The 16,906-nt window shown below is 36.0% G+C and overlaps 2 protein-coding genes across 6 annotated transcripts; one reads left to right on the plus strand and one right to left on the minus strand.

Annotated features, from left to right (window-relative positions):
* Window positions 1–319: 319 nt before the first annotated feature.
* On the plus strand, window positions 320–7,306 carry LOC306879656 (G-protein coupled receptor 161-like). Of its 5 annotated transcripts, none has more exons than XM_079432798.1 (6): window positions 320–781; window positions 2,083–2,528; window positions 3,146–3,864; window positions 5,311–5,418; window positions 5,816–5,938; window positions 6,114–7,306. In XM_079432798.1, exons 2-6 carry the CDS (start codon window positions 2,170–2,172, stop codon window positions 6,386–6,388), a joined length of 1,584 nt encoding a protein of 527 aa, XP_079288924.1. In that variant the 5' UTR covers window positions 320–781; window positions 2,083–2,169; the 3' UTR covers window positions 6,389–7,306. The 5 variants fall into 5 exon arrangements, with proteins under 5 accessions (XP_079288924.1, XP_079288927.1, XP_079288925.1 ...); XM_079432799.1 differs by having other exon boundaries at window positions 341–781; window positions 1,981–2,528; XM_079432797.1 differs by having other exon boundaries at window positions 344–781; window positions 6,111–6,906.
* Window positions 6,854–15,545, minus strand: LOC306879654 (DDB1- and CUL4-associated factor 6-like). The gene is made up of 19 exons (XM_079432795.1): window positions 15,340–15,545; window positions 15,140–15,201; window positions 14,974–15,066; window positions 14,705–14,887; window positions 14,093–14,206; window positions 13,859–13,994; window positions 13,147–13,358; window positions 11,927–12,020; window positions 10,857–10,964; window positions 10,668–10,763; window positions 9,699–9,816; window positions 9,525–9,622; window positions 9,341–9,452; window positions 9,124–9,165; window positions 8,643–8,781; window positions 8,297–8,453; window positions 7,987–8,075; window positions 7,721–7,826; window positions 6,854–7,634 (listed from the first exon to the last, which is right to left on the minus strand). Exons 1-19 carry the CDS (start codon window positions 15,428–15,430, stop codon window positions 7,582–7,584), a joined length of 2,103 nt encoding a protein of 700 aa, XP_079288921.1. The 5' UTR covers window positions 15,431–15,545; the 3' UTR covers window positions 6,854–7,581.
* Window positions 15,546–16,906: the final 1,361 nt, after the last annotated feature.

Genomic DNA, 16,906 nt, shown 5'->3' on the forward strand with positions numbered 1-16,906 from the left:
TAATTGGTCAAAGCGTAGTCATGTGACTTGTGTGATGTCACCTGCGGGAATCTTTAATCGTCTTTGGTGTAGTGATGGGAAGTTCGGATCATTTTACTGACTCGGACCTTTGAGTCTCGTTCAGCAAAATGAACGATTCTTTTTTTGAGTCATTTCGTTAATTTTAACAAAATATAATTAAAATGTTACGAACGACTCAAACCCATAGACTGTAAAAACAAACAAACCGAAGACTCGAAACTAATTCAGTGCAGAACCGGCGCGACTGAACGAATCACTCCCCGAGACGACTCGTTCTCTCGAGTCACTTTAAAGATTCGAATCGTTCAAGAACATCTTTGGTGGTCTGAACGTGAATTCCACAAAAACAGAAGAAGAGAAATAATAGAGTATTGCAAATCAAAGTTTAAACTCTTTTTATGTCTGCAGTATCTAAACCCACTTCACCGTCTGGTTATAATGACCTGTATTTTATGAACACAGTTTGTTAAAAGTAAACTACAACGTGCAACTTTACGCGTAACACAAAACCATTTGAAAGTAGGTTTCGGAGATGCATATGATTTTAAACTTTCTGAAATGCAATAGAGTTTTTTTTTCTTGTGTAGGTCTAGATAGAGCCTCCAGACCACACACAGACTCGCATACAGGCCAAAGTACAGGGAGATTTGAGCCGCCATGGCGGAGGTACGTTAGTTTCTGAGACTCATCAGCGACAAACTGAGAATAAATCACCATACCGACACTTTACACGAGATTAAATATCATCTACAGCAGCGAGGTGAGTTGGTCAGAATTTGTCCTTATGTTACCTAATATCTGTCCGAAGAAACCTTTTTTGTGTGTGTGTGTGCTAACATTGTGTTTGGTGTTTGTTAAATCAGAATAGTTAAGATATTTGATCATTCTCAATACTAAAACACTAACTATACTTAAGTTTGGGGCTTAATACATCAATAATAAGGTAAAGAGGAGTGTCATATCAAAATAAACAACATTTCAAGTTTTGAAAGGGTTGCATATAATGCACTTCAATTTAATGGAGAGATGTTTAGTTTTAATAACTTGTTTGTATGTATAGCGTTGTAACAATTCATTTTTGCGTTGGTAACCTCTTTATTACACTTTTGTTATCTGATCCGGAAGTTATTTTGTACCTTGCATTACAGTTTACAGTTTATGACTGTAAGTCATTCTGCTCATATGCTATTGAAGTTAGAAAAGTGTATTCCAATATTGCATTTAACTTTAGAGACGGTCCCTAAATATGCCAATATCTTCATACTTATACTTTATGCCAGTTTGATTTGTTGATTATATTTGTAAAATTAAAGAACAGTCAACTGAACAATGAATAGATATGTTTGTTCCAAACCTGGATGAATTTGATTTCTGCAATATTTTGCAGAATGAAAAAAATGGGAATTAGAGCAGCTGTTGACAAAAAAATAAATAAATAAAATTCAGAAAAGAAATCCATAACTCAAAATAACTCTATATGCCATGTTTTATGAACAAAGCTTCATCATATGGCTTCAGAAGATTTGGGGTTAAGGCTGCAACTATTATTATAATAACTGATTAATCTGCCAATTATGTGTCAATTAATTTAAAAATAAAACTTATTTTCAGTACTTTTGCCCAATATTGTCCCCCAAACAATGTATAGCCTGTGTAAATATATTGAATGTATCTATATGAACTGTGCTATTATGAGCAAAAAAAGTGTTAAAATATAAGCATTACATTACTATTACTATAAAATGACAACAGTGAAATACCGGCATGTAGGAAATGCTCTATACAAATAAAATTGGGTCCATGTACACCTCATCATTCAGAACAAATCCAAATGCAGTTTGATAATTACTTGAATCATACAAGTCTCTTTGAAATATAAGTCAAAGGTTATAACCCCACCCCCTGTAACTTATATTCTTATCATAAGTAACCTTTTATGGTGTTTTTGAATTTTTTCAGATTGACTGCTTCAGTCCCCATTCGGTTTTATGAATGCACAGGAATTTTTGAATGAACATATACTTCAACAATCATAGCCAACTCCATTTTTAACTTTCTTAGACATCTTTGTGAGATGATCAAGCAATGGATCTCCAGCCTCTGCAAACATATCCTTGGTCTGCATTTGGATGACATAGCGTGTTTACCATGAACACCAGCAGCAATGAAAGCTTACTGGGGAACACCACAGACGTGAGAGACAGCAGCGCCTGGGTCGTGGAGTCTGTCGTCATATTAGCCATTGCCTTGCTTGTCTGTCTGGGCAATCTGCTTGTTGTGTTGACCCTTTATCGGAAGCCCTACCTCTTAACACCAAGCAATAAGTTTGTCTTCAGCCTCACACTTTCCAACCTCCTTTTGTCGATACTGGTGCTGCCATTTGTCGTTGCCAGCTCTCTTAATAGAGAATGGCTGTTTGGTGTTGTATGGTGCAACTTCACGGCACTGTTATATCTGCTCATCAGCTCTGCCAGCATGCTCACGCTGGGAGCCATTGCCATCGACAGGTAAGGAGTGAATGCATTTGTACCATGCAAAAATAATCTTTGGCCAACAGCTCTCACTGTTCTATATTAAACCATTTTTCTAATCAGGAGTCTAGACGTTAAACTCCGCATGCTGTAGCTGAAGCACAAATAAATGGCTGCTTTGTTGAATTAAATACATGAGATTTTAATCAGTATTTCCAAATAAATATTTAAATATATTTTTTAAGGTAATTTATTATTATTATAATTTTTTTTTTTTTTTTTCAAATAATATTTATGAATTTTATTCATAAATATCAAGTTTTTGGGCAGTCGCACAACATGATATTGCCGAACATTCTCTTGTCATAAAAAGCTATCTGTTATTCTAAGAAATTATCAACCTTTTATAAATTGAATTTTATACATATTATATTTGGAAATATGCATGGCATAAAATTGCATGGCAAAAATTAATTCATTAATAGTAAAAAAAGGTTCTGTAGATACAACCGCTGTCAGGTTTGATATCATTGACACTGTTCACAACACACTCAAAATCGGTTTGATTTTATTGGCACAATTGTTCCTTTTAGGTCAGAGTTAGAACATATTGATATCTAAAACTATGCTAACCATGTTTTGTGTTCTGTCAGGTATTATGCTGTGCTGTTCCCAATGGTCTACCCTATCAAGATCACAGGCAATCGTGCAGCGGTGGCCATAGTCTACCTGTGGCTGCACTCTCTGGTGGGCTCCCTGCCTCCTTTGTTTGGCTGGTCCACATTTGAGTTTGACCATCTCAAGAAGACCTGCACCGTGGCCTGGTATCGTGACATCAGCTACACTGCATTCTGGGTTGCATGGTGCTGCCTGATTCCACTGTTTGCCATGCTGGTGTGCTACGGCCTCATCTTCCGCGTGGCACGGCACAAAGCTCGCAAGGTGCACTGTGGTACGTTTGTGGTAGTTCAGGAGCCCCCGTCCTCCAATAAGAACGGACGAAAGAACTCCACCGCCTCGGTTTCTTCCGTCGGGAGCCGAAGAGGTTTGATCTACGCTGGAAGCCAGTGTAAAGCCCTGGTCACCATTTTGGTAGTGGTTGGCACCTTCTTGTTGACGTGGGGGCCGTATGTGGTAGTGATCTGCACTGAGGCGATATGTGGGCAAGGAAGTGTGTCACCGGGACTGGAGACGATGGTGACCTGGCTGTCGTTCGTCAGTGCTGCCTGTCATCCTCTCATATATGGGCTGTGGAATAAAACTGTAAGGAAGGAGCTGCTTGGCATGTGCTGTGCTGACCGCCACTACCGGGAATCATTCATTAGTCGCCACAGGAAGGCCCGCCGCTTTAGCATCTCCAACCGAATCACAGGTGAAATGTTTTACCCCAATTGTTTGTTTGGGGAGTTTGCACATAATTTCATGGTTATGTGTGGTTAAGTGTGTATGTATATATATATATATATATATATATCCAAATAAAAGTTTTAAGTCAAGAAGTCTGTCATCTCCAAGATGCTTCAAGAGACCTACCTACAAAGCTACCTGAAAAACTAAGCACAAGTGCACCTAGGGTAAAAGCTGCTTTAAACGCAAAGGATGGTTACACTAAATGCTGATTTAATTTAATTAATAGAAGTTAATTCATTAATAAAATCTATGACATTATTTTTGACATCATCCTCATTTTACAGCATTTTTACACAAGGGCCTAAAACTTTTAACAGGACTGTAGCTTTGTAGGTAGGCCTTTTGAAGCATTTTGAAGATGTTGCCACAGATCTTCTGGATTTAGTCTGTCTCAGTTTTTTCATGTTTGAATATATATATATATATACATATGGGTAGTTGAAGTATCGATGTGTCCTATGGTGTGATGGAAAAATGTAAAAAAAATATATATAAATTGAAGATAAACCTCTCTCATGCTATTTGTAACTCTAAGAATGAAGATATTTTTTTACTTTTAGTCATTTAGCAGATGCTTTTATCCAAAGCGACTTACAAATAAGAAAAAGTAACTAAAACTAAAAGTCAAAACTCTGTAAATACTATATACACACATTTAAGAAAATAAAGAAATTAAATAAAATTGACAAATGCATACAGCAACATTTCAATACTAAACATTAAAATGAAAAAAAAAGCTAAAAACTATTCAAAAATATTAAAACAATAAAAGGTATGAGTATAATAATGCTTCTAACATAACACTAAGCCAAACACCAAAAAACAACTACATGTGTATATACAGCCACACACAGATACATATACATACATATAAAAATAAATTCAATATATATATTATTTCATATCCATATAGTATGAAGTACTCAAATTAAATAAAACTGAATAAACAACCTATACAGACATCAACACTGAGCCAAGCACACGTTTTAAAACAACTTACTTACACATAGCAAGAAATGGTTATAAAAACTGAAACAAGTTGTAGGAAAGAGGAAAAATAAAAAGCGATACTTATATTATAGTTACTGGATCGCTACATTAGTTCCTCAGTAAGGGGGTAAAATCATTGTTTTTGAAGTAACTAAACTTACAGCTTCATTGTTTGTAGATAAGAGACTCACAGACGCAGTAAATTCACGAACTGTCATCTCTCTCTCGGTCAAATGAACACTTATTAATTCAAATAAATATCATTTGTTCAGTTTTGGTTAATGAAAACTGATTTTTACAAAAAAAAAATATTGTTTAATTTATATTAACTTGCATAGATGAATTGTTCACTTTAAGACTAGCAATGTGCGCTAATAAAGTAAATGGTTTCGATTTTGATTTCATCTTTGTGTTGCAGATCTTGGCATGTCTCCACACCTGACGGCCATGTTGGCTGGTGGAGGCCAGCGTTTAGGTGCTGGCAGCAGCACAGGAGACACTGGCTTCAGTTTTTCCCAGGACTCAGGTGTGTGTAGATAAAACTGTATATTTACATAACTTTAAAATTTTGAGGTTGGTCATTTTTTTATGTATTTAAATTTTTTATGTATTTATGTAACTTATGCTCACCAGAACTGATTCAAATATGATTTCTGTTTACTTTTAAATGTATTTTATTCATGTGATGCAAAACTGTATCTACAGCAGCCATTATTCCAGTTCCCAGTGTCACAAGGTTCTTCAGAAATCATTCTAATATGCTGATCTGCTGCTCAACATTTCTTATAAATATCTATATTGTGCTGCTTACTAACCCCAAACCTTTGAATGGTGGTATATATGCATATATATATTTAAGGGTATCTTAAAAAACAATGAATCTATTACCTAAAGTGTATTGTTTTGTAATGGTCACCCTGCAGGTACAGATATCATGTTGCTGGATAACAGTTCTGAAGGAGCAGAAAGCTCACACTACAGTGCTTTAGTCAGCAAGCGCAGAAGTTCAGTGATGTTTGAGGACCAGGTGGAACAGCAGTCTAAAGGTATACCTCTGTAAATAAGTAGTTTTAAGAACAGAATTTCACTAAACTCTATAGCATCCGAACTTTCAAATTCACTTTGCATAAAATGGGTTGCAAATGGTTTTTTGGAATATTCCTGATTGATAAATCTGTAGTCATTTCTTATTTCCAAATTCTGTACATTATTTTCCAGCAGATGAGGATCAGTCTCAGTGCCTGGTGAAGGCGGAGATACACCAGATGATTGACAGCTTTGCATCCAGTATGGCGAAATCCATCGAGAGCGATGCCAAAATTCTGCTGTTCGGTACAGAGTCTCTGACTGACAGCGTTTCATCGTGTCGACCCGCACAGAGGAGCTCACGCTACCCGGATGGACAGAGGGTCCGTCTGCAGAGCATCGATGAGGGAATCGCTAACGATGACAAGGTTGAAGACGACGAGGATGAAATCGAGGAAATATGTGCATAAAAAAAATCTCCACATGGCCTGATTTTGGTCTGTAATGTTTTCAATGAAGCACATATTCTGATTGTGTATATATGACTACATGTATAGCATACATACAGCGAAGATTCTGTGATATTCATCCTAAACTCCTAGAAAAGCTCCCATTTTTAGCTCTTGAAATTGTTCTTAAAATACTCCAGTTATGCAGGTGGAAATTATTTTATGATATTTTTTGTATTGCATTTCAAGGTGTAAACATTCTTTTTTTTTCACATTTAAATTATTCTTTTACAAAACATTTATTATTCTGTCTTTTATATAATTACTGTCTTTCTGAAAAATAAACAGCACTTGTATTTTTAAGTCTGTTTCTCACAGTGGTCAGTATGTGAAGGTGTTTAATGATTCGAGTCTGCTGAACATCTGTAAGGATCTCAGCCAACACTGAGAAGAAGAATGTGCAAACTGAGAAGGACAATTTCCTCTGTCTTCAGTTAGAACCAGTATTTTTAATCTTGTTTTACAAGGAAATATCTCTGAAAAATTTTACAAAATTATTTGAAAGCAAAATGGTGTAAATTGGGACTGAGAATATATTTTGAGATTAGTTTTACTTTTATAACCCTTTTAGCTAATTGTTTTTCGATTTATGCATAAATTAACTAAATTTACTGGAATTTATGACTAACAGCAAAAAGCAATTTGTCAAGTCTTATCTTATACAGTTTGTATTTGGATATTCTTACAGGATTTTTTTCTTTTATATAACTTTGTTTATATGCTCGCTATGCAAAAATAAGCAAAACACCCAATAAAAATTTGTCACCAAACTGACCTTTTATCTCACAATTTTGATATTTTTCTTGCAATTTTGCATTTATATCGCACAATTCAGTTTTTTTGTTTCCACCACAGAATTAACAATAAAAAGATAATTGCAACTTTTTATCAGACAATTCAGATTTTTTTTCTATTATAAACTCTATAAACTTTATATAAACTCTAAACTAAATTTAAAAAGTCTGAATTGAAAGATATAGACTTGCATTTCTGATAAAATAAAGTCTGAACTCTGCAAGTTTATATCTATCAATTCTGAGTTTAAAAAGAAAAAATATCTGAAAAGTGAGATATAAACCCGCAGCTGCAAGAAAAAACAATTTAACAACTTTTTTTTTTTTATCTTGTGGAGAAAACAATCTTCATAAACACCTTCATTCATCATTCTCCTGTCCAGAGCCTTCTGATCTATCTCCTTCAAAACGATCTGCAAACAGCACAAAAAAGATCTGCGCATTATGCTGTGATCATGCGTACAGCATAATCTGAGGATGATAAAGGGTTTAAACAGACCTGTTCTGATGTGACTGAGAGACGCCAGCATTCTCAGCATGAAGGACACTGGGACTGTGATGGTGTTTCTGGTCTCTTCAAGCATCCGCTCATTGCGCAGAATTACCTGCAGAGGGAGACAGACAACTTACTCCGAGCAAATCGCGGCCCACTACACCAAATAGTTGTCCATGATTGAATTTAGATAATTTATGATCTTTGACTGCATGCGTAAACATACTCAGAGAAGAATAGAGTAATAAATGAACAAACTAGACTTCACCTACCTCTTCTGCCAACACTCTGTTAAATGATGGAGACTCCTCCATGGGTGACCAGATTTTAATATCATAATCAATTCCAGAGGAGGCAAGTACTATGACAGACGAATCTATAATTATGAACTGAATTTGCGATCACACAACATGCATTATAATGTGCTAAAGCACAAGATATGTAAAATACTATTTCACTGAAAAATGGAGAGGCATTAGAATTACAACCTTCTTCAATCCATTGCAACATGCCTGCTTGGCAAGATATAATGGATTCCCAGTTTCAGTTTCATATTAGGTCAGAAACACTGGGTGAACTCACATGGCTCGTATGGATGAGGCTGCAGACAGTTGATGACATGATTGTCAGCTTCCATCAGCATCACATGCTCTCCTGTATGTCTGTCCCATACGAAGATATGGCCACAGTCTGATCCGCTCAGCACAAAGTTAGTACCCCAAAAACACGCCTCTTTGGTCTTAAGAAATACAGAAAATCAGATTGCAATCCAGAACATCTGAGATGCTTTAAAACTGAAAATTTGGATGGAACAAAACACTGCCTGGTGGAGTTACTTGATCACCAAAAATATTTAAGAGACGTAAATACAATGTGATAAAATATGAGAATATTACATGAAAAATATGAAAATGAAATTGTTCTTCACCGTTGTCCTTGAGTTACGGTGGCCTTCATAGGTCATTTTTGCAACAGGTCTCCTGATATTGAGTGCCTCTGCCTCTGCCATCTCTTTTCGTTCTTTCCTTCGGCGGAAAATCTCCTGGATCCGAACAGCTGCAGTTCGCCTATCAGAAAGATGAAGAAGACTATATTCAGACCAATCTATTATATACTGTTGTTATATATAGAGGCTATATATTGCAAAAGATTTTGCATCCATAAACAAACTGTGCTTTACTATCACAGGGGGGGAAAAAAATCACATTTTAAAATATATTCAAATAGACAGTTATTTTGAATGTAATAATATTCCACAATATTAAAGTTTTGCTGTATTTTATAATTTTGTGTGTGCATATATATATATATATATAATATGCTGTATTTTTAATTATGTCTAATAATATTCTTTGTATAATAATATTCTAATAATATAGAACTTTTGAACGGTAGTGTATATATTTCACCTCAGAACCCGTTCACCGATCACTGATCCCCTGAAATTTAATCTGAAAGCAGCAGACCAAAAAATGTAAACGTTAGAGGTAAATTACAATTACATTCTGTAATCAATTTGATAATGACAGGCTTACTGTACAAAATAAAACCTGACAGGATGAACACAAGACTGAAGGAGTTTATTTTGCAGGAATGACCGTCTAAAAGAGTATTAATAAGATGAACCTCTGTGTGAGTGGAGGATTGTTGTTTGTTGAGGACGTGTGGTCGGTCTCCTCACTGTTGTCATCCTGGTCTGATGTTGGCTCTCCAGATGTGCTGTTTTCTGTGTCTTCAGCTGTTGACACACAAGTTCACTAACTTGACTGTAAACTTAACATTCACTCTTTGCATTTACAAGAGGCCTAACCTGGATCAGCCTGTCCTGAGCTTGGTTCTGCAGAGCTGCCTTCCTGGCCACTGGTACCTTTGCTACTGGGATGTCCACCGCTTGGCCCAGCATCAGTCCTGTCAGAGATGAGTCGTACAGACACAATGAAAGACCACCAGTCAAAACACAAAAGCAGATGCAGTGAATACTAACCAATGACTGGTGAAGTCCAGTGTGATGGTGCTGGTGGAGGTGCCTTCAGGACTGTAGTGCAGACTAAGAACAGGCTCTGCAGAAGCACTGCTGACAGACTCTGAGGAAACACCTCCGTCTGGAATCATGGGTGAAATCAAGTTGAATCATTTAGATTATTTATACATTTATTCCATGCATTTTGTAATTTTACTGTATGCAATTGTTTTTCATACACAAATGTATATGCCTCTAAATTATGAACATGATAAAAAAATTAGTATACACAATCTTCTACATGCCTTCTGTTGTCTGATTGATAGTTAGCAATTAAAAGGTCTTTTAGTATAATTGTATAAGACTGTCCACCTTCAGGTTTTGGTTCAGGTCTTGTCTTTTTGCTGTGAAATTTACAGATTTTTATAAAGTAAACATAAGAATAACTTTAATATTGTTAATATTTAAGTCAAGTCAAGTCACTATTATTTGTATAGCACAATGCAAATTGTGTCAAAGCAGCTTTACATCGGCTTGATATCAAGCTGGGTGGCTTTATATGAGCTTTACAGTATTTAGACGGGGAAATAGTGTGTCGAAATAGTGTCATTCTCCTCTGGCCAGACAAAATCAGCAGTTTAAATCTAGGCTAAAGCAGAGTCAGATTCTGCAAAGGACTCATCTGGTCCCTGTGGTCTTGTCCCGATGGCCGTCTAGGCTTTACTAGACTGAAGCAATTTACTTGATTATCCAAACTGTATTTATTTATTTACTTGCTTACTTGAAAACTACTGAACGTTGATCAACTGAAACTGCTGATATTTATATAAAATTTAAAAAAAAAATTCTAAAAAGGTTCAATAACATGTTCCATTTCAAAATGTCAGGATTTACAGGGTTAAGAATGTGAGTGCCACTATAGTTATTATTTATAAGTAGTAGTTCACACAAGCATATCTGTAAATATACTACTCTAAAAGGATCACATTGTACCTTGTGAAGTAAATGACCAGGGATCTGCGGTGTCTTGTGTGTGGGTCAATGTCTCCGCACTAGGCTCTGCTTGTGCTCGTTCAAGAGCGGTACTTCCTGACAAACAATAGTATGTTTGACCTAAGATTTTTTATACTATACTTTATAACAGTGCGAATTCAAGGTAGATGAAAGCAGCTTGAGTCTCACTTCTTGTGCGTGAGTGGGGTTGATCTCTGTTATTCTGGGCTTCCTCGTACCACCTGGACAACATGTCTGACATTCTCTGCATCAGCGATGTGCTGGAGCTGGACTCTCCTGAGCAAGACACAGAGACATTACACATCACAGAGTTATTTAGTTTGGACTGAAAACAACAACCAAAAAACCTACATGTTCATGAATAAGCATCTGTGTAGAATAAAGGCCCGTTCACACCAAGGACAATACTTTTAAAGTTTTAGTAATCATTCTAATTCTATGAAAATCAGGAAGTCCACACCACAGAGGAACAATATCCTTAGAATCACTTTCATTGTTTTTTCAAACAATTAATTTTTCAAAGTTCTGTCATAATTTACTCACCCTCATGTTTTTTTTTCTACTTGTATGACTTTCTTTCTTCTGTGCAACGCAATAAAGTACGTTTTTAAACAATATCCCGCTCACTCAGTATAATGAAAAAGAATGAGAACAGGTGCTGTCAAGCTTAAAATAAAATAAAAACAGCCTGAAAGGTTCAAAGAAGTGGTTAATACAACTCACGCACAATATTCCATAACTTCTGAACTCAGCTCACATACTCAAAATCATCCATTCATGAAAGATCCAGTTTATGTTCTGAATCATTTGTTTTTAAACTGAAATAATTTAGTTCTAGAATTCAGTTAATTTACTTAAATGATCTGATCGCAGTGGTTACCAGCTCACTGGAGCGGATGACTAACACTGAAATAATTCAGTTTGTTGCATAATAATTCAGAACACTTGGAATATAACACACAATTCATTCAAACCCTCTTTATGATATTTATATGGTGCATATACTTTATTCAAGCATGCATCCATTAATTTTAAGTGCATAGTGAGTAGAACAACTAGTAATCATTCAAACTTTCTTTTTTGTGTCCCACAGATGAAAGCATGTCATACCTGTATAGGTAAGTTAATATGACAGAGTTTCATTTTTGCATCAACTGTTATCTTATTTTTTCTACAGTTTTCCGTGTTTAGTTTTGAGGGTGTTCCAAACATCTGACATGAGCTGATGTGCCTCTTACCATCTCGCTCCCTCTCGCTCTCTGGGCGTGCGAGAGGTCCTGTGTCTGACCAATCACCTCTCATTCTCAGACGCTTCACAGGGGGGCGCAGCAGCTGAAGGTGATGTCAACAGTCAGTCAGCACACAGCAACTGCAACACTGACAATGACCCTCTAGGTGTCTTTACACAGCCAAGGTAAGGCTGCTCTGTGCCAGCTCAAAATTCAGTGTAAAGACATCATGCCAAATAAAAGTCAGATTAAATTATGCCTTCTCTGACCTCACTGGCATTCTACCACCTCAGCCGCTAGTAGTATACAGTTGTATTTACTATGTAAATGCATTCATGCCAACTTTGAGCAGAATTAAACAGTCAGTGTAAAGCAGTGGTTCTCAAACTTTTATTGTCACCCCCCCTCCCTCCTTAAACCTTTTAAAAAATCTGAGGTTTCTATAGAAGCTAGTTTCCGCCACGGAATTAAAAAAGTTAATCTCTTTTTTTTTTTTTTTTTTTTACAATTCTGACTTTCCTCAAACTTTCTCACAACTGCAAATGATAAAATCTTGTAATTACAATCTTGCAATTCTGAAATTTTCTCAGAAATCTGAATTTACAGAACACAATTCAGATTTTTTACTTTGAATTCTGGGTTTACATCTGATATTTATTTTTTGTTTCCACCACGGAATTTTTTTTTAAAAAGTAACTGACTTTTTTTTTTTAATTCTGACTAATTTTCGCAATGTGAGTTTATGTCAAAATTTAAAATTTTCTCTTCAGAATTTTGCAACAATAGCGAATTTACAGAAAGTCAGATGTTTTAATTTTTTTATTCTGTGTTGGAAATAAGCTTCCATTGGTCTCTACTACCCGGTAAAGTGAAAGAATAATGAAATGCACTAACAAGTACTGCACTTCTGGTTTATTTCTGTCTACAGTAGTTTGTCATGTAACTTCTAATGCTGTTTTGGGAAAGGCATGCAAGCTCTGCCCAGCCTCGCACAGCTGAGAACACGCTAGGCATTCTGGGAAAACATAAGGATAAGCCCCTGGTACAGTGTGTTCCTTAGACAGATTCCCTGTTATCATATGTGTTAAGTGATATGGTGCTTAAGTTGATTTCAAAACTGTTTGACTTGAGCAATTAAATCACAGAACTTATGCAACGCCAGCAAATAAACCAGAAAAGCCTCATTTAAACTACATACAAACATTTTTTTAACTCTTTCTCAGACTTACCCCCTCTCCCTTGTTGTTTGGAAATTCCTGTAATTTAGTCGCCTTGTCATCTTTAGGGTCAAACAGGTAGATGCAATCTGAAGAGAAGCTGGCGAGAACTTCACGGCCATCAGAGCTGTAACACAGTGAGGTCACACGGCAGGACTGTCCAGCCAGGTGAGGAGGCACAAAACGAACACAGATACCCGTAGTTCCACTGCTTGAGCGGCATCCTGGGGAAGAGAATATTATCATAAATAAAGATCTGTATGATTTATAAAATATTATGAATAAATCCAAAATCAAGCATTTAAACAAATAAATAGTTAAGGACATGCCAATCTGCTATTCCTATGGTCAGATGTGCTTTTCATGCATAAAAATATTCTTATGCTGCTATTAAAACATAGAGAAGAGACTGTAAAGACTAAATAAATGGCTTTACAAACTATTTAACGTTTATAATGTAATGCATTTACAAGTGAAATAGGAAACCACTTGATTTTATCCAATAATAACTGGTTAGTTTGTGAAAATGGGGACTGAAGGAAAAGGGGTTGGGAAGAAAAGAGGCTTGGTGAGGCATGGCAAGTAATATTTTGGGTGTATATATTTGATTAAAGATTGCAAAGACATCTTTTTCTTTGGAATAACATGCACTGATAAATCAGACACATCAGAACTACTAACATGACTTATAGTGATTTAACATTGACTTTAAACGCTTGAATACCTGTAGATATGGTTCCTAGCATTCTCCTGTCATATATGCGGACTGAACTATCCGAGCAGCCCAGGGCGAGGTAATATGGCACAGTGGGTGAAACAGCCATAGAACTGACTGCCCTGCAACAGTTAACCAAAATATCCTAGTAGTAACAAAAAACAACAGCATAAATAAAATCAAATGTGTCTGAGCACAGCATGACATTGTTTACTATATTTACACAAAGAAATTGTTCCGTACATCTTTACAGCTGCTTTTGTCACAGCCGTTTTTTAATCTGACATCAAACCATCGAACTGTTCCATCTTCTCCACATGAGAGAAAAGAGTTTGGGTCACTGGGTATTGTAAGAACCTGTAAATAATAATAATAATAATAATAATATAAAATGCAGAAGGGGGTAAAAGTAAAAAAAATAAAATAAAATAATATAAATAAATAAATTACTATTTCATGCTGCTTTCTAAAGACTAGTGAAATCATGAGATTTATCACAAATTAATATTCACAGTAGTTCTGTTTCTCTTCAAGTTGTATGTTATATTAAATATATCTAAAAGTACTCTCATTGTGAGAAGAAAAAAAACTTACTAGAAAGTACAAATTTTCTAAATATTTCTAATAATACTTTCTAATTTACACATTTATTCAATCTTTTTCCTGAGTAAATAAGGCTTTATATATATGATCATGTGTTGCTGACTTTATATTTTTGTAAGGGACACCCTCACAAGCAGATCATCATATCTGGGGGTCCATGCCATCAAAAAAGTTTAAAAAACACTAGTTCTAAACTGGTGGGGCATGTTCCTATTAGAGATAAACACAAAGTCAATCATGATGCCCTCGTACCTGATAGGTTGTCCCGTGGTGGCAGGTATATTTGTACTGGATGAGGTCAGGGCTGCGGGTGATGTTGGTGTAATGAATATTTCCATCTCCTGCTGCAGACACAATCCAGTGATCGCTGGATTGGGGCATAAACTTGGCACTGTAGATGCTGGCACCATGATTGGATGGGACCGTTACAAGCACCTACAGACTCACAGGACAGAACAGACCATGAGGTCTCATGTGATTTCGTGACATGAGGGGCTGAATAAAAAGAATAAGCAACTCACCTTCCTGCTGTAAGGATCTGTGATGATTAAATTGCAATCATCTGATCCAGATAAAATATATTCACCTGTGTCATTCCAACATATAGTATTCACCTAAGGAAAGAAAATATAAACACATGATTATTTGTTTATGTACATATACTTTAAGATTACAAGTATTACTCACACAGCCATTATGAACATCAAGTGAGGCTTCAAGCTTCAGTCTCTGGACAAACTCTAGTCTGTCTAAGAAAAAAAGTGTTAACACATAAGAAAAAGTAATAAAGTAGTTTTAGTCGTATTTATTTATTTATGTAGATCCTGATATAAAAAGTAATATACAGTAAGAATTGTATTATCGAAATAATAAAGTAGTTATTTTACCTAAATAATTTGTTCGTATAAAGTTGGTTCTTTCATCCACACCGATAGAGCGATTCCTTATGTCCCAAATAAGTTTATTCTTTCTCAACATAGTCAAACAGTTTGTCTGTTATACAGCCTTCTACTTTGTTTACTCTTTTAAAACCCAGACAGCTGCATAACAGCAAAACAGCGACCTTTAGGAGTGTTCGGTTCGTTAACGAATCGGTTCTTTTGAACGAGTCGTTCAGTCCACTCTTTTTGTTTACTGAAGTTTCTCACTTCAGTGACTGCTTTCCTGTTGCTTCACATACGGACTGTAAAAGACACTTTGCCACCATCTACTGGTGTGACGATCTAATCTGCAGACTGGCTAGTCTAGTGAATGAATCTTTTGAGTGAACTGTTTCAAAAGATTCGAGTCACTGGGAAGAATCATAATTCCCACAGGTCAGTTTTAAACATTCTTATGCAGTGATTGTTATGGATTATGCTTATGACTACTTATCATTGGCAGAATTGTAGAAGCGCTTCTGCTGGACCTGCTCCAGCCAACTAAAGTGTTCCCATTAAAACCAAGCAGACATCAACAGCCAACATCATTGTTTAAAGGGCTCTTTAGAGAATTTTGTAGAAAAGAAACATTGTCCATTATGTTTATTGTGATGGCAGGATGGATCAGACTCATTGAGGGAATCAGGATGGTGGAGTCAGTGAAGAAACCATAATTAGCCACAGATAAAGTCTGATCTTACTGTGTTCATTCTTTCATGGATCGCCTCAGGGATCAAGACACACTTCATTCTCATTCTGAGGCTTCTGAGCCCCTTAACTGAAATTCAAGGTACCTTAACATTGGTTAAGATGACAAGACATGCAGAAACACACATAAAACCTTTCTTTGCAAAGGTGCAGTTTGTAGTGAAGGAGCTTCATTTGGAAGAAACGCTTCAGTAACCACATCACACACAGGACACAAACGATGACTTCGAGATTTCTGTGACTTTGAGGCTCCTTTTGAACAGCTTTTCTCTGTCTATGTGTGTGGCGAGTGACCAGAGGACGATGAGAAGAGAAGATGTGGAGCTTCTTCTGCTGTTAGAAATGAGAAATGTTCTGTCTGTCCTTCTCAATCCATATGTCATGTCCATTCTCCATATGAGTCTTACCTTCAAGTAGAGACACGACACAATAACATTTTATAAGAGATCAGTCTTGTCAGTACAAACTGAGGGGAGATGAACAGTTTTATTGCATTGATCTTCACTTAAGAGAGAAACAATGTTTGTACTTGTGTTTCTAACTCTCTGAAGAATTAGTCTTATTTTTATATTTTTCTGCTGGAGGCATCATGACGCATTAGTTTGATATGAAGAGCAAAAAATGATATATGAATAAAGAAAATTGCTTGTGGATTCCTGAGACTTTAAAGCCATCAACATCATGTCTAAAACGGGTAATTAATACCACAACAAACATAATAAGTGCATTAGTGGTCCTGAGTGGTGTCTTTAGATGGGGTTTGATTAATATATAATAAATCAAGTCAATCAAATCAGATCAGATTGGAGTAATCTTGAATGAATTG

This window comes from Barbus barbus (assembly GCF_936440315.1).
Source record: "Barbus barbus genome assembly, chromosome: 13".
In the NCBI taxonomy this organism is placed as follows: Eukaryota; Metazoa; Chordata; class Actinopteri; order Cypriniformes; family Cyprinidae; genus Barbus; species Barbus barbus.

Excerpts from the sequence above, each read along its gene's own strand:
- LOC306879656 (XM_079432797.1), top strand. The coding sequence starts at position 2,170 with ATGAACACCAGCAGCAATGAAAGCTTACTGGGGAACACCACAGACGTG. Across the intron at positions 5,419-5,815 it reads CAGTTTTTCCCAGGACTCAG|GTACAGATATCATGTTGCTG; the intron begins GTGTGTGTAGAT and ends GTCACCCTGCAG. Across the intron at positions 5,939-6,110 it reads GGTGGAACAGCAGTCTAAAG|CAGATGAGGATCAGTCTCAG; the intron begins GTATACCTCTGT and ends ATTATTTTCCAG.
- LOC306879654 (XM_079432795.1), bottom strand. The coding sequence starts at position 15,430 with ATGTTGAGAAAGAATAAACTTATTTGGGACATAAGGAATCGCTCTATC. Across the intron at positions 9,817-10,667 it reads CTGGTCATTTACTTCACAAG|ACGGAGGTGTTTCCTCAGAG; the intron begins GTACAATGTGAT and ends CCATGATTCCAG. Across the intron at positions 8,454-8,642 it reads ACCGTAACTCAAGGACAACG|ACCAAAGAGGCGTGTTTTTG; the intron begins GTGAAGAACAAT and ends GTATTTCTTAAG.